This window comes from Lepisma saccharinum, chromosome 5, assembly GCF_977018435.1.
Source record: "Lepisma saccharinum chromosome 5, izLepSacc3.1, whole genome shotgun sequence".
Taxonomy (NCBI): domain Eukaryota; kingdom Metazoa; phylum Arthropoda; class Insecta; order Zygentoma; family Lepismatidae; genus Lepisma; species Lepisma saccharinum.
In genome coordinates, this window is record NC_139233.1 from 53,664,771 (window position 1) to 53,689,698 (window position 24,928).

Genomic DNA, 24,928 nt, shown 5'->3' on the forward strand with positions numbered 1-24,928 from the left:
TCAGAGAGGAAATTGCCATCCTCAATTTCAAATTTTATGCAAATAAAAATACATTTAATATTTTTTTCCCCGTAAATTCGTAAACATTCAGAGCAGGGGTCGGCGAACAATCTAAAATAAAACGTTATAAAAGAGAGAATGCGAATGTGGTACCCTATTAAATTAATATTGCTTTCAGTTTTCAATAATTTGGACCTAAAAAATCTGTTGCGAGCAATACCATTATTTTCTGTAATGCATTGTAATTTACCAGAGCGAGAAGTAAGACCAATCCTGTACTTTAGACCAGTGGTTTCCAACTTCAAAAAGTCCGAGGGGCAAAATTATATCCAGCAGTTGATTGGCGGGCCGCATTTGGGGATTTGGGGGGGGGGATTAAAAATTACAAAAATTGTAAGTACTGAACTGAAAATGTAGTACTTACTTTCGCATGAGCTAAATTTGTAAAATGAGGCATTAAAAACAATGTAATCACAAATCAAAATTGTATAATTACAATTTATTTCACAAAAACCCAATACTTATGGATGAATTGAAAGAAATGAAAAACACCCCATACAAATTAGAATCCTTCATAGTAAGTGTTCAATGTGAAAATTGAGGCCGATTTGCTTCTTTTATTAAAGTTCGAATGTCCACTTCATTTTCTGTATTTGAAAGTCTCAAAAGGTGAAGCAGTGAAGAATCTACCAGTCGACTTCTGTAGCGGTTCTTGATGAACTTCATTGAAGAAAGAACACTTTCACACGTGTATGTTCAGCCGAACATCGATGTCATTCTTTGCCCAAAACTACGAAGGTTTGGAAAGCGTTCTTTTGAAAGGTATTTGAAAAACTCTGGCCCCTTTTCTTGCCTAGTTTGAAGGAACACATCGCCTTGCAAATCACACAATTGAAGTAGGAGAGAAGCTTCTTGTTCTTCGATGTTAGCGCCAAGAGGATTGCTAAATAGCTGGATGCTGCTTTTAAGTTCTTCAAAATCTTTGAACCTGGAGTCAAACATCCATTATTCTTTAATATTTGCACTGAATTCAGAGAAGTCCAGTGTTTTTTCATCTTCTGCTAGCCGCCGACAGCTTGGAAAATGGATCAGGTTATTCCTCTCCAAAGTAACGTTGAAAATCTTCAGTTTATTACGAAACCCATTTATGTTTCCCATTAAATCTGACACCAGCTGGTTTCTTCCCTGCAGTTTCAAGTTCAGTTCGTTCAGATGACCTGTGATATCTGTTAGAAACGCCAGTTGTTTAAGGAAGTCCATACTCTGAAACTGTTTCTTCAGTAAAAATAGACTCTATTTTAATAAAAATACACAAAATTAATGTATTTTGCAAACTGGCCTCGCGGGCCGCAAAAAAAGGCATCGCGGGCCGCCAGTTGGAAACCCTTGCTTTAGACTGTTACTACTGCTAAGCAGTTTGGTCTTAAATGCATGAACATTTGAGAGCTTTATATCATTTTTGCTGTTCGTTTGTTATGAGGCGGATGAATCGATTATGCAATGCATTTGATTGATTGATTTGGTGTTTTAAGTTCACTTTATGCACAGTAAGGCTAATCGGGACTGGACCTACAGTTTAAAGAAGTGGGATCCGAACCACTATGTGTCTCCACCGGGCATCGAACCCGGGACCCCTTCATTACAAGTCGACGACGCTACCACTGCGCCATCGGGGAGGCCCGATATGTAATGCATTTAAATAATATGGTGACCGTGTTATAGACTTGCAGGGATGATGGAAAGGAACAAACGCAACAAAATGAGATAGGGAAACCTGGTCTGGGAATGCCTCAGTCAAAAGTTACAAGCCAACACCTTCGAAGGGCAGGCAACCACACATACCATAAAAGATGTCTGGCGAAGTGGTAAACAAACACAAAAGAATCACTGTCGTGTCTTTAATAAGTAGTAACTGCGGCCATTATTACAGCAGTTGTTCAAACTGACACCCCCCTGCCTCGATACAAGCATGACAGCGTAGCAATAAGATCTGTTGCATCCGATCTAATATCCCAGGAGTCGTTCGGACCAGAAAAAAGGCTGCAAGAATTCTTGTCAAAAGTTCCTCTACATTACTCACAGGTGTCTCGTAGACAACACTTTTGACATGACCCCACAAAAAGAATAATAAAAGAAAATTCAAGTGGGGTCAGATCAGGTAAACGGGCAGGCCAAGCAACAGGTCCACCCCCTCTCACTATCCACTGCTGTGGGGAAGTCTGCGTCAGAATATCATGAGCACAGTTACGAAGCGGGCTGTGGCCCCATCATGCTGAAACCTCATGCGTTGACGAACGAAAAGTGGGATATGTTCCGATAACTCACATCAGCCAGTTCCTCTAGCGTATACTCCATTGCACTGATTGCAGCCTCGACACTCGTGCTTCTAGACTACACACGTCGAGTTTGACGTTATGTCTTCTCTAGGGCATGCACGGTGGATTCTTTCCCCTTTCTTTCATGGTTCCCCTCCGCGTTGTGCGTGGTTGCCTGCCCTTCGAAGGTTTTGGATTATAACTTTTGACTGAGGCATTTCCGAACCGGGGTTCATTATCTCATTTTGATGCGTTTGTTCCCTTCCATCATTCCTGCAAATCTGTAACACGGTCACAGAAACACCCTGTACGTATTAAAGATACTTTGAATACGTACACAATTTAGTGTTAACATGTTGCATATGTATTTTCTACGTCGCTACATGTTGCATATGTGTAAAACATGTGTTGTACGTACATGAACGTTATAAATGTCATATGAACAAAAATAATTATATTCGTCTTTCAAAAATACAGTTTGTGTGCTTGTTTTCAGTTATTAGCTAATGTGAAATTGAGGCGTTGCGGATACGAAGGGCGAACTCAACAAACGTACATTGGGGAGGAACATGAGTTTCAAGTTGTTGGACACAGTGTGAACTCAACAGAAACGTGGTAAGAGTAGATCGGAAAGTTTCCTGCGTGATTTCCAAAGTTTTTTTTGTTGAGTTTGCTCCGTGCCTCACAACTTGAAACACATTTCCGTCAAATTTTACTGTTGTTGAGTTCGCCCTTCGTATCCGCAAGATAATTAATCCTGGCGCCGCCACTGATCACGGAACTGGCAAGGTGTATTATGAATGTTTTTAGAGGTATCAGGCGTTGTTTCATCAACTTGCATAGAAGAGGTTTCATTATCAGATCCATGAAACGACGGTATTTTGATGGATTGCTTACCTGGTACTTCTGGCTCCAATGATGACTTTCTATTGGCTCGGCTGGCACATTTTCTTCTCCTTGCTCTTTCTACAAGCATGTTTTTATGTGGTGATGCTGTAAAAACAGTTGACTTTTCCCCTCGCCCTGTGTTAGATCGCTGTAAGAGAGGAAGTGGAGAAATAGCTAAAATCTCTAGAGCAGGGGCAAGAGTGCACGTTCGTTCGATACCCAGTGGAGGCGCATAGTGGTACGGATCCAACTTTAAACTGTAGGTCCAGTCCCGATTAGCCTTACTGTGCATAAAGTGGACTTAAAACACCAAACTCAATCAATCAATCAAGTGTGCACGTTCCTTCTTGCCCCATGTTCTCTTGTCACGGCACTGCTGTCCTCGACAATCGTGGCTGCTAGCCGCCGGTTGGGAACATGTTATTTGTCACTACCATGTCAACGTAATACTTAGGAATGAAGCCTTTTGGACGAAAATTTGCAACCTTCATCTTATCGTATATACTACGCTATCAGAGGTAGCACATACCTGCAAAAGATTTGCTCAGGTAATAGTTTTCAACGCTACGACACTTTCCTGGGCATCACAGTTAATGCCGAACTTTCTGTTGTTTTTAACACTCGGCATCCATGATCTGTTTCCAGTTTTCGGTATTCATTTGCTTACCGGTGTTGCGAATTCTAAAGCAAATACTGTTGCTCCGATGTTCACTCTTTCCCTGGTTTCCCTTACTTCAGACAAAGAGTAAAAAATCTCTAATTTTTTCTGACCTCTGAAAATTTTTGGTTATTTCCCCCGCGTATAATGCATGCTCTAGGACCCGCATTCACCTAGGATCTGCCCTGTTTTTAGTAGCAGTTGAGTGGGGATCGTTTTGAAGATTATAGAATGGATTCCTCCTGTTAAAGGCGACGACCTACCTGGATGATTTTTTCTCTTGACAGTTTCAATTTTTATAGACATGGAACATTTGAATTTTTAGATATAAGTTTCATGTTTCAGACATTTCTGTTTTTAACATATCAACCTTGATGTGAAACGAAAGGTCCCAGGTTCAAACGTCGATCAAGCCTTGATGTATCGTTGTGTTTGTCCTATTAGTTCATTATTCATTCCTTTCGTTGTAGTTAACTTAAGAGGTAGAGATGCGACTTAAAATAACCAAAATATAAATTAATAATGATAATAACTAAAAAATTAATAAGTGCTCACCAGGTTTGGTTATTTTACGTCGCTTATCTACATCTTGGGATGATCACAACAAACAAGGATGAATGATGAAATGGAGTGCCTTGATCTGGATTCGAATCCGAGACAAGTGATGTTGCAACGCATTACCCGACCACTTCACTACGGACGTAGACTGCTCAACAAGTTCAATTGTAGAAATGTTCGTTGAAAGCTTCAAAATACATGATTATATCTAATGGACAGTTTTCAGACACTTAAGTTAGTAATTTCATGTTTAATTTGTTATTTGTTATATGTGCCCAAGTATTCTTGATAGATTATTGGTTAGTTTAATAAAATACATCATACTGTACAAATTTATTTATTTGTATTTCATAATAAAATTAACATTGATGAAGTCAGGCAAGTCTAATCCATTAATTATAAGGTGCAATAATTGAAACTTAAATTTTATATCGAGTCAAAAGAAACTAACTAACTAAACTAACTCTCTAGCCTTCTTAAACCCGAAGGTTCATGGCTGCAACAATACAGGCCTTCCATCTGTCCCTATCTTGAGCAAGATGCATATACTCTTTTCCATCCCTACCGATTTCCTTTAGGTCCATCTCAACGTTGTCCCTCCATCTTCGTCTTGGCCTTCCTATAGGTCTCTTACCATCAGGTTTCCCAACAAGAATCCTGAAAAGAAAAACTTTTGAAAATTTCAGAACCTGTAGATTCGCTGTAAGATTTTTTCTTTTCGTGTTTTCATAAATTTATCCATTTCATTCCAGATTTGGAAGACGCCCAATTCTTCTGATTGGTCACTCTGTATATCTGATTGGTGGAGCAACAACGCTTGTGGCGCCAGAGTTTTGTTTAATTCTTATCGCTCGGACGATTGTTGGATTATCCCACTTTGTAGTTAGTCGTCTACCATACATCCTAGGCAAGTGTAGATTGTTCGTCGTGTTTAACTAAGCGACCACTAAGGCTATCCGAACCGCATTGCCAAGAAGAAAAGTTCCATTTTCTGTTGCTTATGAGCGTTTATGGTGGAGCGCTCAGCGCCGAAACGTACGGAAGCGCTGTGTGGAATTTCCATGCAGGAAATTTTGGAGGTTTCTAGTGAACGAGCGCCACGGTTCGAAGAGCTATAGTGGACAAACTCTTTCACGGTCATGTTTCCAATATTATTTTTAGTAATGGTAGTACTAAGTTATGTAACATATCCTTAACATTAAACATGTGTAAAAATAATAATTCCCTGAATGTCAGTAACATTGGATCTTTATTAGCATACAATGCTTTTTAGTAAATGTTTAGCTTATGACGGTATGTTTCAGGGAAGTACCTCTTCTCTCGTCTTCAGGTGAACAGATTTCCATTTACTGGTGGTGGGAATCGAACTTACGACGGACGTGTAATTTGCTCACAATCTGACGCACTAACCAACTATTACTTGTGGAGGGGGCGATTTGGATTCATTTGGTGAACAAATCCAAATCATTGGGAGAGAGGGGGCATGATGTGTAACACCACCAATATCTTTCATATGGGCTACATAAACATTTAAAAATCAAGTTCTACCAAATTATTTCCTGGCTGAAATATTTTCTGTAATTAAATAACTCTGCAATATATGAATTTGTGTATCGGGGGTTGCTTTAAAGCTCTAATTACAAAGGTAATAAACTTAACTGTTCATATGTTTGCATTCAAACTAAATGTAGTTGTGACCTTTTCCTTCCAGTACTTGAGCAATGCGGAGTGAGGCATCGAGTATTCCCTCTACTAGCTGTGATGGTCTCCTACTCCAGCTTTTCCATGGTGGCTCCATGGCTCGCCCTGGCTCTCCCCACGTGGTGGTGGCTCACCCTTGTAACGGTCGCTCCTATAACTGTGGTACTTCTGTCCTGGAAGTAAGTAAGAATGGAAAGAGCTGAAAATTAACTTTTTTTTTTACTTGTGCTGTATATCCAGTGGCGGATTAACCACGGTATCAATGGAGATCTGTTTAGGTATCTCCCGGCAATTTTCATTGAAGCACTATTGTTGCTTCTAGATGTCAAGAAAGTAGATGTTTAGACTCCGCTGTTTCCATGCATTAACATTGTGTGCCGGAACCATCTGAGTATGTGTGTTTGTCCATTTCTTCAAAGTGTTCAAAATTGTCTGTCACAGCTTCCACAGTCTTGTCACATATCTGCACGAAACAAAGGGTGTCTTCTCAAATACAGCTGGATCGCGAAACATAATGCACAGTAAAATTCTTCCGTTCCTAACCCATCTAGTGTTTCGTCTCCCAATATGATCAAATGCTTAATCATTTATCTCCAGTGACGTGTCCAAGGGAGGGTTGGTAGGGTCATAACCTCATTTGACCAAGTATTCCTTAAAAAAAAAAGAAAAAAGAACATCAAAGATGGGAAAAGATGGCAAAATGAGGACTGACCATCAAAAATAGTATGCATAACCCCACTCCCTTCCGAAAAGCCCTAATTTCCCATCCTTGTCACTTGGATCTTCAAGACACAGGAAGATTGCAGACAGGAGCAACACGCGATACATGTCGTTTGGAATGACCCAATGAAGAAGAGCAACATTTCACACCGTAGCGACGCAAAAGGCCGCACAAACCTACGTTCGACTTGCGAAATCCTCAGGCGACACTTTGCGAAATCTCCCTTAGTAGGACACTGTCATCGTCACCTCGAAGCAGCAGCTCGTGTTGACTACAGAAGTAAAATGCCTCCTCAGCCGATGGGAATATCCCTCAGTTTTCTTCGTTCTCCTTTATTTTCTGTGCTTGTTCGATATACAGGCAACATCTTACGATTTGACATACACAGGACATGTACTATGTAGACATTTTAGCGAAAAATCAGTCGAAGTCAAGGGTGGCTCGGTGGCTCAGTTGGTGGAGCAATGGCACGGTATACCAGAGCCCTGATTCGGATCCTGGTAGAGCCTGCAATTTCCGCTAAAATGTATATACTTCCGACACCTTGCTTTCTCTTCTCCACATTCATAAACTTTTCGGCTCTCCCTTCATAGTAGTTAAGTTTTCAAGTGTGTGTCGATCCCAGAAGGCTAAACAAAAGTATTTTTTATGCCATGAAATTCTTGGACTGCATACACGAAATTTGATCCGGGCACAACTAAATCATCACTCGAAACTTTGATTTTCAGTTGATCTCTGCAGCTAATTTATTTTTTATTAAACTGCTCCAATACCCGCTACTGCTGTAATATTCAATTTAGAGAGAGAGAGAGAGAGACCTTCGATCTCTTCGGCCCTCGACCCGAACTAGCTAGCACTACACTGGGGTTCCGGAAGTTCTTCTGTTGTCAATGTCCAGCTTTGGACCCGAACTGGAACTAAGGTCTAAATCAAGGTTATTAGAAGTATAGGTTGGGCCAATCCGTTGTTTACTCGTGATGACGAAACGACGGTAAGAGGTGAATTTATCCATGAAATGAATTCCAAATCTATGCGCTAGTGTTGCACTATGCACATAGGAAACCATGCCAGAAACTGAACACACGAAATCGAGTACACAAATGAGCATTAATAAATATCGATGGGTACTTATTGTTATGCGGGACAGAATATTATTGATCGGAACGTTATTTTTTTTAAATCCCGACATTCAAGACTGTAAATATTTGCAATTTCTTAATTTTCGGGACGGGAAATTTCCGAAATTTCCCGAGGCTCTGGAAATCTCAAATTCTACACGTTATTTTCACCTTAAGTGATTGTCTTTGCATTTCTGGAATGAAAACTAACAATTTCCGATAATTTACAGACACTTGCAATGTAGAAAACGTCAAGAATTAATATCGTTTTAAAATGACCATTCGGTATTTCCCCGACTGCTCGGGATCCAGAAAAGTAGGGAAGTCATTTGCTGAAGTCGGGATCGGGACGGAATTTTTCTTTCCGATCCCGGTTCCGACTTTTCGAGATACCGCACACCACTTGTTGTTATTATTTATTTTAGTTCAGCCCAAGATACATCTTCCAAGTACGTTGAACATAATATAATGTGCATACCAGAAAAAAAAGTTCAAATGAGCATTTATGTGTATATATTTACACTAGGCTATATGCACTTGTATTTTTTTCTTCAGTGCACAACATGTTTCCGCGAATATATCAAAGTCTGCCTAACATGAAATGTAATACTGTTCAACTTTGCTTTCACGCAAACTTGGCATGAAGTAATATTTCATTCTCTCAGGCAGTGGCGTGCCCAAGGGTCAAGTTGGTGAGGGTTATAAACCCCCCACCCCTTTGGCCCAGTATTCCTAAAAAAAAAGAACGTCAAATGTAGGAAAAGATGGCAAAATGAGGGATGACTACCAAAAACAGTGTACGTAATGCCTCCCTTTCGCAAATCCTGGGCACGCCACTGTAGTCTCAGGTTAACATGCAAGGGCACATTTTTTCCACCTTTCGATGTGTAGTCTTTAATTTCTGCAGTAGAAATTTACCGATGTATAAAATGATTAATACGACAACTTTCGTGTCGATATTTTATAAGCACAAAATATACAGGAAGTTTGATATGGGATATGTCAATAATATTAATGTCTAATTTTGAAACAAGGAAATTAACCTATAATCTAGTTATATCTATTAAATTAGTAAAAACAATAATACTTTAAGAAAGTTAAGGAGTAATGTAATGTATTTTGTAATAATAAGAAAAAGTTTTAAAGTTAATGTCCATTAATGGAAAATGTGACCCAAATAATCTTCTATAAAACATATGTTACTGTGCTCCTAAATTTAGATGTATTTTTATTCTTGAAGAGATAGATAATAGTAGGCAAATTGTCGATCGCTATTTTCATTTTTTTGTTCTACATCCTGTGTTGTTTTAAATAATGGAAAGCAGATGTTGTCCTCTGCTTATTTCAATTTGTGATCACCAGATTGGGGAAAACAGACTGGAGGAAAATGTTGATGGGCAATTCGCCTACCATTTCTTTTGCCATTGGTGTACAATTCTCTCTCGTTTTCCCCTACTTATTCAATAAAGCAATGAAAATACAAACTGCTAATTTTTCATTCTATTTAGGTTATTTATTAAACTGTACGTGTTTGCATTTATATTTGATAAATTTAATTTGCTTTTCCGGCCATTTAAGTCAATTGAGATGATGAAGAAGTGATAAAATAGATGAATGACCAATCACAGTTCACCTTACTTATAAGAGCGACCACAAGAAAAAGAACCTTCGTCGAAAAGTCCCCGCGCACCTTCCTCCTCTTCCGTTCAACTCGGGCTATAAGAGAGCATGCTCCACTCTCCCCCTTCCCTCCACACTGGAGTACGGTGCACAGGACTCGCGAGTATGCGCAGGTTTCTTTGCTTGTGGTTCCACTATAATAGTAATATAAAAATGTATACTCACCTCACTTAGTTCTCAGGCAGTTTGTTTCTTTATACATCATATTTGGAGAAGATACAATTCAATCTATAGGTGTACACTGTATATAACACACCTTATTACTGACTTCCTTGACCCTGGATGTACAGGGACAAGGAAAACAAAGAAATGAGCATAATTTTCTCTTCGGAGAAGATGTTGAATCTAAACCAAAAAGAACACAAATAATGAACTCGACAATGTAAATTGATGAGATTTAGTAAATCATTTGATGAAGTGAACTAATTCTGAGTGGACTAATCGCAAAGGACATAATCAGCTCAGATCCTATTACTTCTTCATGGTATGTGACGTAAAGTTCCCGCCCAACCGTTTGACGGCGTTAGTGGCTATCGTATCTCCTTTTCCACAGCCTGTAGTACATATCCTCATCTAGACATTGTTCTTGTTCTGGCGTTTAATATCTGCATACTGAAGCACTGTCGTTCTGTCATTTCACGTGACTTTACATTGAAGTGATGCATTCACTTGGCCGGTTACACGTCATCGCAAGCAAAAACTTCAACCGTTACCATGGATATGGGCCAGGGCTGGTTTAAAACACAAACCCTGACACCTTCTGTAAACAAACGGTCTCACCGATTCGATGTATCACTCCGCGTCAGCTGATCCATGACCGCAATCATCTGCTGTTACACTCATAGTTCGCCGGACCTATTCATTTTATATAAGAGCCTCTGAATGTGAGAACCCGCTCTCAAAACATCAGACGAATATGCAGCCGCATACATTGTTACTCTCCCGGTCATTCTCTCTTTCATAACCCTTAAAACTGCAGACACTGACACACCACTGCACTGGGATACCAACTTAACCACTTCATTTACTGGTTTCTCAGGATACCACTGACAGAACGTTACATAAATATTGAGTAGAATCTGTTTCTCACCCCTTTTCAAAGGCTGTCCTTGCTGGTGTTTTGAAAACAAGCTCTGAGAACACTGAGACCTTCCCGCACGCACAGAACTCGGCATGTTATTTTTCTAAGGATAAGTCAGGCAATATTACTAAGTTGCACTACTTCCGTGCTGTTCACATGATTATTTTTAGAAAATAACCAATGTTATAAAATATCATTATGTACACAAATCTCTAAGCTCATTGAAAGTTACAATGCATATTACTACAAAATGTTCACACTTATCTTGCCTTGCCATGTCACCAAGTTATTTTACGAAGTGCACTATATTTGGCGGAACAAAAATCGTTATTAGGATACTTGTCAAAGTTTCCAACCGCAATAAATTTACGAACTTTCTTTGTCATCATCATCAATATATTTATTGGACTTACAGCAATGCATATGGCTGTTTCTGCCCATTATATGTTTTATTTACATAAGATACAATTTACATAAAATCTACAAACAAATTTCAAATACACTCCTAATGTTATCTATATCATCCTTAGAAATATACATTACCATGTTATATCATTTTGTCTAAAGAAATGCAAGTAAAATATATTCAATTTGCATGCAAAGAAAGAAGCCAAATTTATGGGAACTGATTACTGGTGCAAAGAGTTAATCATAAAGGTGAAGCAATAAGTACAAAAGAAAGAGCATTGGGTTTAAAGTGAGATGTCATTTGCGGCAGCGTATCCCATACTACAAATTTGCCATTGTTTTACCTTACGTAATGAATCCTGTAACAACGCTGGCTTTTCGTGTGGATTATTTTATTCTATGAGTTTGCAATGCTTTCTGCATGCAGGTGGTTTTGTTTACAGAAGGTGTCAGGGTTTGTGATTTGAACTATAGTAGTGGACTTCGTTACTTTACGGTATTTAGTCATTTTCACTTTCAAATCACTAGATCTTATAAAGCTACTAATGTCAACCGAAAACTTTCGGGGGGGGGGGGCTCAAGCCCCCTCCCTTGAATACGTGCCTGACTCCAGAGGACTCGACTAATGAACGCTTGTGAGGGGACGCCTTTCCAGCAGCGTGTACTGCTTCGCTCCGCCCACTCACTTTCTCCCCAACTCTGCCTTTATGCGCGGCCTTGCTCCACAGATTCCCTGGAAAGAGTATATACAGTTCGTCACATACAATGTCTCGATGGCTGCGCAAGTAGACTGCCAATGACGTTGCCAGAATTCCTTGTGGCCACGCCTTCACTAAAATGGATGGGCTGTGTACTGCGCACACGGGTCATCGGCAGTCGTATATGGCAAGCTGTATAGAGATGGTACCGAGACTGAAACATCATTTTTAAAATCGAAATGAAACCGAGAACGAGAGGCTTATGTAAAATCAAGACGAGACTTAATGTCCGAGACTTTGGCATAGTTACCTAAATGTATTTATATTTATTTATATCTACTTATTTAGACATAACAAACCAATATCTACCGCATATAAGTCGTTCATTACCATTAGAAATTTAACCCATTATAGCTCTTTTCAGTTCTTACGTCGTCCGCTCTAGAAGCTGGCAGGGGAAGTGGGGAGCGGGGAACGTGCCGCTGACCAACCAGAGAACAGACCACCTCAACCAGAGAACAGACCACCTAGCGGTGGAGCCGAGAGTTACGCAGTTGCGGGAGGAAGCTGCAGCGCTAACTTCGTTCTGCACGTTGCTGTGTTGCCAATTCACCGCGTTGCTGATGGTCTTTTGCCCCAGTGTTGATTCCTGTTTGTTATGAGCGGAATGTAGGAATAACATACGTGGGAGTAATTGTTGTCGCGTCGTGTATTGCCTAACTGCATTGTTTCTTCGATAAACGTGTATGTGGCATGTGATGTAACGTTTATTTGTACTCTCGCTGTTCCATTGTGACGCGAACTGTGCAGTATATTGTTAGGGAAGGCAAAGACAGTCTTGAGGCGTCGGGTTCCACGTCATTTGAATCACCGTGCAAACGAATCAAAAGGAACAGTATCACAAAGGCAATCGACGGTTGCGATAAAGATATAACAAGAAGAATTATCCTCGGGTATTATGTAAAGGGTGAATATCCAACACTGAACAAGTTTTCGTTGATTTGCATACACAAATAAGCTTTCAGTGGGGAGTTTCGTCGTTGTGGAGGATACTGAAGTATATGGGGTTCAAGTACAAAAAGAGCAATGACGGTAGACGATTTCAAATTGGTATACATCTATGATTAGACTCACAAATTTCTGAACATTGTCCAAAAAATAGACCGATCCTACTAATAATGGAGAGAGCCGATACAGTTACAGCCAGATTAATATTTTTGCGAAAAATGCATCTTCTAAAAAATAAGGAACCTTTGCCCTATATATGTATTTCATTTAGATGAAACGTACATACATCAGAATTACGCTCCAACGAAAATCTGGCAAAATAAAGAGGGTACAGGGGGTTTAAAAGTGCCCGTGGGTAAAGGTGGGCGCTTTATTGTTTGTCACGTAGGTTCCAGTCACATTGGTTTTCTACAGGAATGTAAATTAGTTTTCAGTGGTTTTTGCAGTTTTTAGATACGCTTGACAAAAGGAACATCAAAGACGCAGTGATTGTACAGTTGGAAAGAATTCCTACAACGTATACACTTGATATCATACACTTATCGGTATTCCACTGACCACAAGATGGGGATAATACGAATTCTCAGGCCATACGCGAACAATGGGACGTTTGTATTTCATGGTTCTTTCGATTTCAACTCGCCTTTACAGCTACTCTGGCAACGCTGCAGTCTCTCTCTCTAACCGGCCTGTCTCGTTGCGCTGGATAGGTCGTTTCCCCGCTCTCCACTTCCCCTGCCAGCTTCTAGAGCGCACGCCGTAACAACTGAAAAGAGCTATAGTGGCAATTGTGAATAAGTGCAGGTTGGTTGCATAAATTCAGAATAAGAATGCTGCTTTTCTGTGGTTATAAGTGTAGAAATTAAGTGTCATACAGATAATTGTTAGAATAGAAAAGTTGTTTGTCCATAATGAACTCTACGGGCTGCGAATGTTTGCGCTTTACATATGTTACTTAAATTAGAATATATTTGGGGACTCAAGACGAGATCGAGCCAGGTGTTTTCTAGACGATATCGAGAACGAGACAGACATTTACAACTCGGGACGACACCGAGAACGAAATAGACCTTCCCACAGACGGCACTCTGCCAAGTCTCGCCTCGATACCATTCCTATTGGTCTGGTCTTCATATTTAAACTTCAGTCTTGTTCTCGCCATTGAAGTGGATCACTCATGCAGTCGCTTGCGATCAATGAGGTTTTTCGTTTCCGTAGGGGATGAAAAATTCTGATTTGTCAACCAATAAATGAAAATATTTTCTGGAATTATAAAAAAATGTTTTCGTGAAAGAAATGACGCTTTTATTGTTAAACCTTCGACATGTACGTACAGTGGGATCGATGAGTATTACCGTGCAAATTGTCCACGACTATTTTCATTTTTTTTCTTCCATCCTGTGTGTTTTTAAGCGATGGATTTTTGTGTGTGCTGGTGCAGAAGTTGTCAACAGCTTATTTTCAGTTTTCTTTTAATTCTTGAAGCTCTTATTGGGTCAAATAAAGTGCACGAACATGGTGATGGACAATTTGCACGGTAATACTCATGGATCCCACTGTACATCCCTTCTAACTGTACGCACTGATTCAAATTAGAAGACACCTTTGCAATGGTGTTTAATGTACAGTGGGATCCATAAGTAATACCGTGCAAATTGTCCATGACTATTTTCATTAATTTTTCTCTTTCATCCTTGGTTTTTTTAAGCGATGGATTTTTATGTACACTGGTGCAGAAGTTGTAAGCAGTTTGTTTTAAGTTTTCATTTAATTCTTGAAGCTCTTATTGGGTCAAATTAAGTGCACGAACATGGTGATGTACAATTTGCACGGTAATACTCATGGATCCCACTGTACCCTTTACTGTTTTCTGGACGTCCGATGTAGAGTCAAAGATACGTCCCTATAAAGTTCTGTTTTAAAGCTCGAAACGATAAATGCAGCTTATGGGAACCAAGTACACTCCCGTTGGAATATTTTCCTATGGTATGGACTTCGAAAAGAAAAGACATCTTCTTTTAGACGTCTAATACCAACATTGAATCGTCAATTGGCACATTAACTAACACACATGAACATAATGTGTGGGGTTATCTAACAAGAAAAGATTCTTAATCCCCCACTGTTTCATTTTTAGTTCTTGATAAGGAGTTGGATGTTTTGTGTTAGTGTTGAATGAATTTATTAATTTTAAAAAGAACATTCTTTGGTTCAGAGATTTGCCCCATATCACCAGAAATTTATATAGGGTGATCAGACTGTTGACATAAAATTGAAGAATAAAAATAATAACAATAATCAAATAATAATAATTATTATAAAGTAATTAAAATGATAGGATTTCTAGTGCCAATTTATTATAACTATTATTATTATTATCATCATCATCATCATCATCATCGTTTTCTTCTTCTTCTTCGACCGATCTCTCGAGCACATGCCTGTGCAGGCTTGACACGATCTTTCAGTCAAAAGAACATGATTATTTAAGTACAACACAATAAAAATGATCACATGAAGACTCGTAGCATTCACATGATGCCTCTCAGGGTATTGGGTAATATCTCTCTTCGTTCTTTGTTCAAACCAAATCAAAATCAAGTTTTCACTAAGAAAATAAAGTATATTTTACTTTCTTTGCAAAATAAATTCTTATGTGCGAAGTTCCATCGAAATTTCAAAGAAAGAACAGCATTTTACAATTCGGCTTTATCACTCCTTAAAACTCAAAGCCCGAACTCCAAAGTCAAGACAAAACACAATCGTAATTTCCATGGTAACAGCTCTTAACAAGATAAGTATATACAGGTCAGCCACTATCCTGACATTATCAGTGATAGGTAAATTACACAAATTAAGATTAAAGAACAATAAACATTTGTACAAGAGAAAAGGTAATTAATAACAAGAAAATGGGAAAGGACGTGTCATGCTACCAATGTACTGATGCGCCCATAATGGTAAATCCACGGAGCATGGTAAAACTGGCATCAAACTCTTTTCATTAGATTCTTAGAGAAGTGCGACACTCCCAATTACGGTATCCAAAGCAAATAACTTATACATTCTCAAAGTGCGACTAACTATCTAGCGAAAATAACCATTTTACATAGTTATGTTATAAAATAGTTATAAAAATATAGAGTGATCAGGAATTTAATAATTATATTAATAGTGCACTATAGAATAAGAGCCTAAAGATAAAATTGTTTTTTATACTTTATCATTAATTTTACACTGGGTATCATGTTGTACCTGGTATATGATTGTTTCAGTATTGTAAGAACATAATGCCTCATTTATGTATATATTATGTGCGTTGTCAACATATCATAATTTGTAATGTACGTACATCCACGAAAGCCCCTCAGGCCAATTTTCGATGTCAAAAGTTCTAAATAAATTCAAATCTTACTTACTTACTTAGTCGATCCTCTTCTACCGTCAGGTGTAGAGGTTTTGCAAAGAGCTCTCCATCCTTCTCGGTCTCTGGCTAACATTTTTGCCCTGTTGGTATCCAATCCCCTTCTCCTCAAAACTTCTTCCATCCAACTGTCCCAGGTCTGCCTTGGTCTTCCCTTTGGTCTCTTTCCACCTACTTTAGCTTGCCATATATTTTTAGGTATCCTTTCTTCACTCATTCTGTGAACATGGCCAAACCACCTCAACTGCGACGCTTCTATTTGTTGTTGTAAAGGTTGGGTCTTAAAGCTCATTCGAATTGTCTGATTCCTTACTCTATCTCGTTTTGTTTTTCCTTCTATTCTTCTTAGGTACGAGGGGCGATCAGGTTGCTCCGACCCTAACATAGAAGGAATGAGGTTATGATTGATTTTTTATTTTGTTATTGTTTAGTGATCCTTTATATGCTTTCAATCTGAATTGCAAGTCTAAGTAGCGTACATTTTTCTTTTTACATGGGTTTAACTGAGTGAAGTTGTGTCAATGTTCCAGAGTGGAGAAAACTGAGGTGAGAGCGGTGATCAAATATTATGTGAAGAAGAAGTGGACGGTATCCAAAATTCATGAGGACTTGGTGGATACATTAGGGAACAGTGCTCCTTCATACAGTATGGTGAAGAGATGGTGTCGTGAGTTTCATTGTGGGAGAGAGTCGTGTGAGGATGAACATGCAGGTGGAGCACCAAAAACTGTCATGACGACCGAAAACATTAACAAAGTCCACGATATCGTGCTGAAGGATCGTCGAGTCACTATCCGTCATGTTGCTGAGATGTGTGGCCTGTCATATGGCACGGTGCAAAACATAATTACCCAGGAATTGCAAATGAAAAAAATTGCTGCAAGATGGGTCCCTCGAAACCTCACCCCAGATCAGAAGCGCACCCGAGTGCTCATCAGTCAAGAACTTCTTGACAAGTTTCGTGCTGATATAGACGATTTCCTTGCCCGATTTGTAACTATGGATGAAACATGGGTCCATCACTTCGACCCAGAAACAAAATCACGAAGCATGGAGCGGAAACGCCCGCATTCTCCACCAACGAAGAAGGTCAAGGTGCAAACGACAGCCAAGAAGGTCATGGCCTCAATTTTCTGGGACTGCAAGGGTGTCCTTCTTGTGGACTATCTACAAAGAGGCCAAACCATCACTGGCACATACTACAGTGACCTAATCAAGAAATTACGTGATTCCATCAAGAAAAAGAGGCATGGGATGTTGACCCGTGGTGTGCTCCTTCACCAGGACAATGCACCTGTCCACACCTCACGCATTGCGAGGGCCGCTATCGCAGATGCATCTTTCGAATTGCTCCCCCACCCACCCTATTCCCCAGATTTGGCCCCCAGTGATTTCCATTTTTTCAAACATTTGAAGAATGACATTCGTGGGCAAAAAATTTCTGATGATTCTGAGGTGATAAGGGCTGTGGACTCATGGTTGGAGGACAGTCGGAAGATTTTTTTTTGCAAGGTATCGAGGCGTTGGAGCACCGATGGGAAAAGCGCATTGGAGTTGCAGGGGAGTATGTTGAAAAATAAAAAAATAATTGAAACCCTATTGCCGCTCCTTCTATGTTAGGGTCAGAGCAACCTGATCGCCCCTCGTATCTCATTTCAGTTGCTTGAAGTTTGCTAGAATAATTAGTTGTTAGTGGCCATGATTCACACCCGTAAATTAGTGTAGGTGCATACGTTGTTTTGTAAACTGTCAACTTTGTTTTCTTCGTAATTTCCTTTTTATTTATGAAGTTTCTATTTAGAGCATGATATAATCTTCCTGCTGCAGCAATTCTATTATTTACTTCTTCATCTATTTTCCCACTGCTGCTTATTATAGACCCTAAATACTTGAACTTTGTTACTTGTTCCAAGCTGTCGCCTTCTATCTTAATGGTATGAGTTCTATGTTCTCTACTTATTATCATTGTTTTTGTTTTACTGGTGTTAATTCTTATATTTACCTTTTGTAGTTCTCTGTTCCATACATCTAAATTATATTGTAAGTCCTTTTCAAATCCAAATTCAAATTTCAGGTGGATTGGAGAATCGCCGGCGTGGTATGTCACCAAAGGCCGGACAGAAGAAGCCGCCAAAGTGCTAGAGACCATAGCCAGATTGAATGGTAGGAGCTTACCAACATCAAGAGTCAACACCCTGGACACAGTTTCATGGGACAAGAGAAAATACTACACGCTTCTTGACATAATTCGAATACGAAATCTCCGACGACATTCTGTCCTTCTGGGAATTGTTTGGTAGGTGTCGCTAAGAACTTCTAGAAAAAAAATTATTCTAATTGTGTGTGTTCGTATTATTACTATAATTTAGTATCTCAGCGGCCGAACATGTCGAGCGGTCGCCTCAACTCTGGGTTCGAGTCCCGGCCTGCCCATGAGTGTTGCTTTGTGGGTGCCCATTCATGAGTTACATCTAACTATCATTCAATCTCATATTCCCGATTATCTTAAAGTGAAAGTGAAGAAAACTACTCGTACATGGACACACACAATACTTTCATACTACAGCAATCGTTCCAGGTGTGTAAGTGGTGACCTTCGGAGAAGAAACTCAAAATTCAACCTCTCTTCCACGTAGTACCCCTGACACTGTATGTTTACAAGCTAACTAGGTTCTTGCGCCTGAATCCTCAGCCACTACAATCCTCTGTGGAGTTTTATCTGTGTGCTGGTCACACCTTGACAGTCTAAGCTTTTGTTAATGGCGTAGTTACTTATGTTTTTTGATGTGTTTTAATTTGTTCTTGATAATGAGTTCATCAACATAATATTTTGTTCTTTCACTTCACTGACTTAGATTACTTCTGTTTATGCTAAGCTCATGTCCCCACATTGGGATAAGGGTGCAAATAGCCTCACTGCTGAAGCACCCAGTATACTTTTTTAATAATAATCAACAGCAATCATTCTCAACCTTGAACTTAACTGGCCACGTATTGTATAACAGATAGTGTTTTATTACCGAAAAATGCAATAAAATATGTCTTCTTTCTGATTTTCATTAGGATATCATGTAACATAAGTTATTTTGGCCACCACAAGAACACAGCTCACCTCGCTCCAGATATCTACACGTCCTATTTCTATGGAGGTCTATTGGAAGTTCCATGCTGGATTCTACCATTTCTTCTCAACAAGCTGGGAAGGCGATGGCCACTCATATTCTGCCTGTCCTTCTCGGGATTTGCTGCGATTAGCTATACCTTGATGCCATCAGGTGAGTACAAACAACTTCTATGCTTTGGCCGAACTTGGCTGCTTTTGAGATTACTTATGAACTGAATGTTCCTTAACTAATTAGACGTATTAATCCAATACTTTTAACACAAACCAAGACCCATTGGCAAGGATCAGTGGCACGCCGCACAATTTCGTTTGAGCAGCTTGAGGATGTTTGAAATATATTTAGTTGGGCTTTGATTCAGTAGCCAAGAGCTCTTTCCTTCTCCTCTCTTTTTCTTTTTACTACATATTAGATTTCTCTGTATTTCACACTTTGTCCCCCTCATTCTCATTTTATTTGCTTCAACTATTTCTCATCCTCTCTCATTCTGCTTTCCTTTTTAAAATAATAATGTGTGCCAAAAAAAAAAAATCAAATATTTAACAACGCTATGTGAAAAACCATCAACCTTATCGTTGCAGAACTCAAAAGTTGAGTCAAAGTGAAATATCCAAATGTAAGAGTCGGTTCATTTTATTATATTAATATGAAGTACATATCATGCTCAAAGAGAGAAGTCTAACATCCATCACCTAACACCGATAAAAATGTCACGACTTTCATATTAATATCATCTATTTTAAACTTAACTACAAAAAATGACATCAGTTTTGTAGTTCAAAATAACAGTGTTTTGCAGGGGGTGAGGGGTATTGCGAAATATGCACCTATGGTTTTACAAATCAGGCAACTGGGAAATCATTATAATGTTGTCTGTGTCTCTGATCTGTAACGTCCATATAATGTTAACTTTCGTTTCCCCATTCATTTTACCTTTTAGATCACACGAAAATGATTCTGGGCTTGGGTTTGCTAGGCAGGATAACCGTGACAGCAGCTTTCTATGCGGCGCTTCAGTTTTATCCAGAAATCTACCCAACTATTGTTCGTGGTCAAGGACTTGGCATCGCCGAAGCCTTGAAAGGCGTTACCATCTTTGTCAGCCCAGTAATACTTTATTTGGTGAGTAGGGTACTCTTAGTATCATGAGTAGAACAATAGAGAATAATCGAGTTGGTGTATGTTTAACAGTAATGCATAAATTTTCATTAATTTTGTAACCTCAAGGAAAATAATTATTGTCTTTGAATTTCTAAGAAAAATAGTGCAATTTGAATGTGTCGTAATTTTTTATCAAGCTTATGCAACGTTTCGTATATTAGTGTATTGTCTTCTGAAAACGAAACATCGATAGGTGCTCCAATTACAACAAAAGCATATTAGTAATTTGTTTTGGTTTTAAATTATCTATAATAAATGAAAATAACTTACAATTGCTTCATAGTTGCCAATTACATCAATCGAAATTTCCACTTTTAACACACATTTGTGACAACATTATCTGCAGTGTGCCAAAACAGGTGGTAGGGCATTTTATTTTATGTAGCAGTATGTGTTAGTAATCAAACCTATGGGACATATTTCATATTTTAATGATCTTCGCAACTTCTCCATAAGACGGTTCTATTTTCTGTCCTTCATTTATTTACATCTATGCCAACACGGAATATTAATATCTTGATTTTCGTGGTTGATTTCAAGTGACTCACCCTATGTATGTGCGTGCGAGCGTGTATTAATTTGTGTGGCGTGGGTGCATATGTATGCTTAAAAAGTTCTATATCGTCGAAACGAAATCTTAACGAGCAAAACGTTACAAAGAAAAACTATTCATACACATACATACCTTCATGAATACAATACAGTGTTCGTATTGTACATAATTCGTTGAAGATAACTTTAGATATCGATTCCACAATTAAAAACTCAACTACCCTTAAAAGAATAAACTATTGAAATGTGCTAAATCATTCATTCTTCATGTTGTTTTTCGTTAGAAATATAAATTCCAGAAATGGCTCTTATGATAATGAAGCAAAGTGAAGGATTTATTTATTCTAAATAAGATATTTGTGAATGAAATTATTATTAATGTATTTATTATGAGAAGTTGATTATTACATATTTGTTCCTCTATAATTATTATACTACTTGCAGGCAGAATATCACAAGAAATTACCATTGGTCGTGTTCGGAGGATTTTCCATCTTGGGAGCCATAGTGACAATCATCTTACCAGAAACAGCCAACAGAGCTTTGCCTCATTCTAAAGAAGACGCTGAGCGATTTGATGAGGATATAATCTGGCAACGATGCGATTGTCTAGGGGCAGAACCGTCGTAAGTTTAATTTTCTTCCTTGTGAGTGTGATATACGAGGAGTGGTCAACGAGTCATGAGAAAATCGAGTTTAATTTAGATACTCGTACATAACCTAAACCAAATTTTGGAGCTCTCACTGCGGGTATCGAACACGGGACCGCTCGAACTAAAGGCGAGAACGCGGGAGCTCAATTTAGAGATGCATATTATGTAAATACCCTAAAGTTAAGACAAGGTAAAGGCTGAGTATATATACGAGGCACTGCATTTGCTGGAACTGAAAATGGCGTTAGTGCAGGAGAAAGCTCAATGTGTTTTATATCATGAGACAAAGTCACTGATTGCTGTGCAGTGAAATTTTAGGAGGGGATATGGACGACCATCACCTGATTACAAAAGTTTCACTGCACAGCAATCTGTGACTTTGTCTCATGAATAAAACACATTCAGCTTTCTCCTCCACTGACGTCATTTTCAGTTCCGGGGATTGCAATGTCTCCTATAGCAACTCAACCTTTACCTAAAACAAAGAGAAAAATCTTTACGAGTTTATCTTTCTTTTGCTGCAAGCCATGCAGCTGTGACCATTGGCGTAGCAACATATCGCCGGGCCCTGGGCGAGATTAGAATGCGAGGCCCCAATCCGTTCTTTCAATTTGAAATCTCAAAGTGAATCGATACAAAATCTTAGCTTCCCAATTACAATTATTGTTTCATGTACATGGTATATTGTGCTTTTGATCTCCTGAATATTTCCTAATGTTTCGAGAGATGGCTCCAAGTTTATATTCCATAATTCGGGACCTACAGTAGAATGGATCTCTGTGAACCTCCTTATGTTGTTGATTTTGAGGCCCTGAAGTTAGGACATCTGTAATGCTTTCCTGTCTGCTCAATAGCTTCCCATAATTCTATCGATGCTTCCCGGGCAATCTGTCTCTTAAGGTCCTGAAAAAATTGAGCCAACTAGCGTTGGTACAGATAGATGTCAGTTCAAAGCCTCACAACACCGTCAACGTCTCTACCATCTGTTAGGGCCTCTTTTTTTTTTAGTTGGAAGAGGGACACAAGGCCATTTGTACCGTACAGCCTTGTGCCGGAGAACCAATTGCAAACCACATATTATGTCGATTGCATATGTCTATAACAAGATCTCGCTTTCAAGTACACAGCGATCTCTTGTAATACAACATGAAATATTTCTTCCTTTTGAATCTGCAAATACTGACATATAATAATCTAAGGTAATATACATTGCATAAAGCACTTGAAAAATTATCACTCAACCTAATCTACGAGCTTAAGAAATTACTTCGCAGACCCAAAAGGAAGACGAGTTAGTGGTCTTACATGACATTCCTAATATCTGCATACATACTGGCTACCAAGTCTTATTTCATTACATACCTACATTTGTCTGACGTGACATGAGAAAAATTCAGGGATTAATGTAAGTAATTGTACTGTGGCAACCTAGCAAAGTTTACAACAGCATAACAACAGTGGATGTTGAGCAAACATGGAACCTTCCCGATTAGGTAGTACAGTATTCCAGAGCTGACGAATTAGATCGGAAAACGTCGTGTACTATCACACACTAGTATAGAGAGCCAGGGGCGCCGACTTGTCAAAATTATTGCGGGGGCTCCGATCACTGAAATAAATTAATGAATGACTCCCTCCCTCCCTTTTTTAAAGTTTTGGCCTCAGTGTTCGGAATCTCGTAAAAACCCATGAATTCCTCAAAAATATTAAAATTTTCATTTACAGTTCGAATCAGAATGTCAATTGTTCACGGATGGATATATCACAAGTTTTGTCAACCATAATAGCAAAATATTCCCGACTTTTAATATCTGCTACCACGGAGCGAAAAACAGATCTCCCTTATATATGAATGATCTCGTTCTGAATGTCATGTAAGAGCCATTTGTAGCCCGAACGTCCCATCCACTCTCCTAGTCCATGCACATCTTCATTTGAAACTCTTTTTAGTAAAAATGTTAACAATACTCACAATTATATACTTAGTATATAGTAATAAGTCATGTGTTTTGCTGTATCTGGTCATAACCGCCCCTCCAAAGTTGATGGTCTAGTTCAAATGTGTTTTTAAAGTTAAGTTCATGTGGCACAATTCAGAGTAAACTTTACAAGAGAAACAAAATAATACATTAGATTCTCTTAAGCAAAATTATTTGGGGGCTCTGCCCCCACATCGTTAACATGGAGGGGGGCTCGAGCCCCCCAAACCCCATAGAGTCGGCGCCTATGTAGAGAGCCAACGCAGAAGCATGCTCAATCATTGGCCTACGTGCAACTTCCACGACGTCTCCTACTAAACAGGTAGGGAGAAACCTTATCGGAAGCGATCCTACAGTTTTACTTGTCATCCAAATAACAAGAATGCATGAGATATAGGGTGGAAACATAACGTGTAAAGTGCTTTTAATTTTTAATAAAACTGCCTTGGTCAGCAACTGTAGTGTATTTAATATGGAAACAAGGCTTAATCATGTTACCGCAAATTCTGTGTGTTATCTTTTTACACTATGCAATAAGTTACTGTCTACAATGAAAATAGCAGATGAAGAGATTAACTAGTGTTCATCCTGTAATCTAGTAAGCTAGACAGAAGGGGCTATGGGACTCTATATATGATTTGACTAGCTGAAAACTGGTTGGTAGACCTTGGCACTCTAAGACCTGTTGGCTACAGGGTTAATCTATTTTACGGACAAACTGATATGAATATATGTTACATTAAAAAGGGTCCCGGGTTTGAATACCGGCCTGAGAATGGGTTATCCTTGTGAGTGTCCCGTCATCTTCATCTTCGCGAGTAGCCAAAAGTGTCAGAAAAGCAAAGTAAAATAAGCCAAATCATAAGACTTACAGCGCAGAAGGAATAACTTGGCAGTGACGTCATCTCCTACCTCCACCTCTCCTTCCAGAAGCGAAGGCTCATTCGCTAGAGCGGACGACAAGGTGACATGCAAACCAATCAAAATCATTCCGAGAGGGGTAATGCAGGCGTGCAACCCCCCACACTGCTACATTAGTCTAACAAACCGCAGCTACAAGCGAGGGATTGCAGGCTATTTTGTTTCTTTGTTAGGGAGTTGTTGTTTTTTTGCTGGTTTTGTCATTGTTGTACAATGAGCAGTGGCGTAAAGAAAGGTAGAGTCCAGCACAGATATTTCTGCCGTGCGATGCGCGACAGAACT

General features: G+C 39.1%; 1 protein-coding gene across 2 annotated transcripts in view; it reads left to right on the forward strand.

Annotated features, from left to right (window-relative positions):
- The window catches only part of LOC145987832 (solute carrier family 22 member 2-like), an 81,968-nt gene that overhangs the window by 48,578 nt on the left and 8,462 nt on the right, over positions 1–24,928 (forward strand). The window contains exons 4-9 of one of the 2 annotated variants that reach the window (XM_083122570.1): positions 5,172–5,326; positions 6,131–6,299; positions 18,333–18,554; positions 19,322–19,533; positions 20,321–20,502; positions 21,538–21,716. In XM_083122570.1, coding sequence (XP_082978696.1) covers positions 5,172–5,326; positions 6,131–6,299; positions 18,333–18,554; positions 19,322–19,533; positions 20,321–20,502; positions 21,538–21,716 — 1,119 coding nt within the window. Of the gene's footprint in view, positions 1–5,171; positions 5,327–6,130; positions 6,300–18,332; positions 18,555–19,321; positions 19,534–20,320; positions 20,503–21,537; positions 21,720–24,928 lie in introns of both variants that reach the window. The other variant, XM_083122569.1, reaches the window with a different exon arrangement.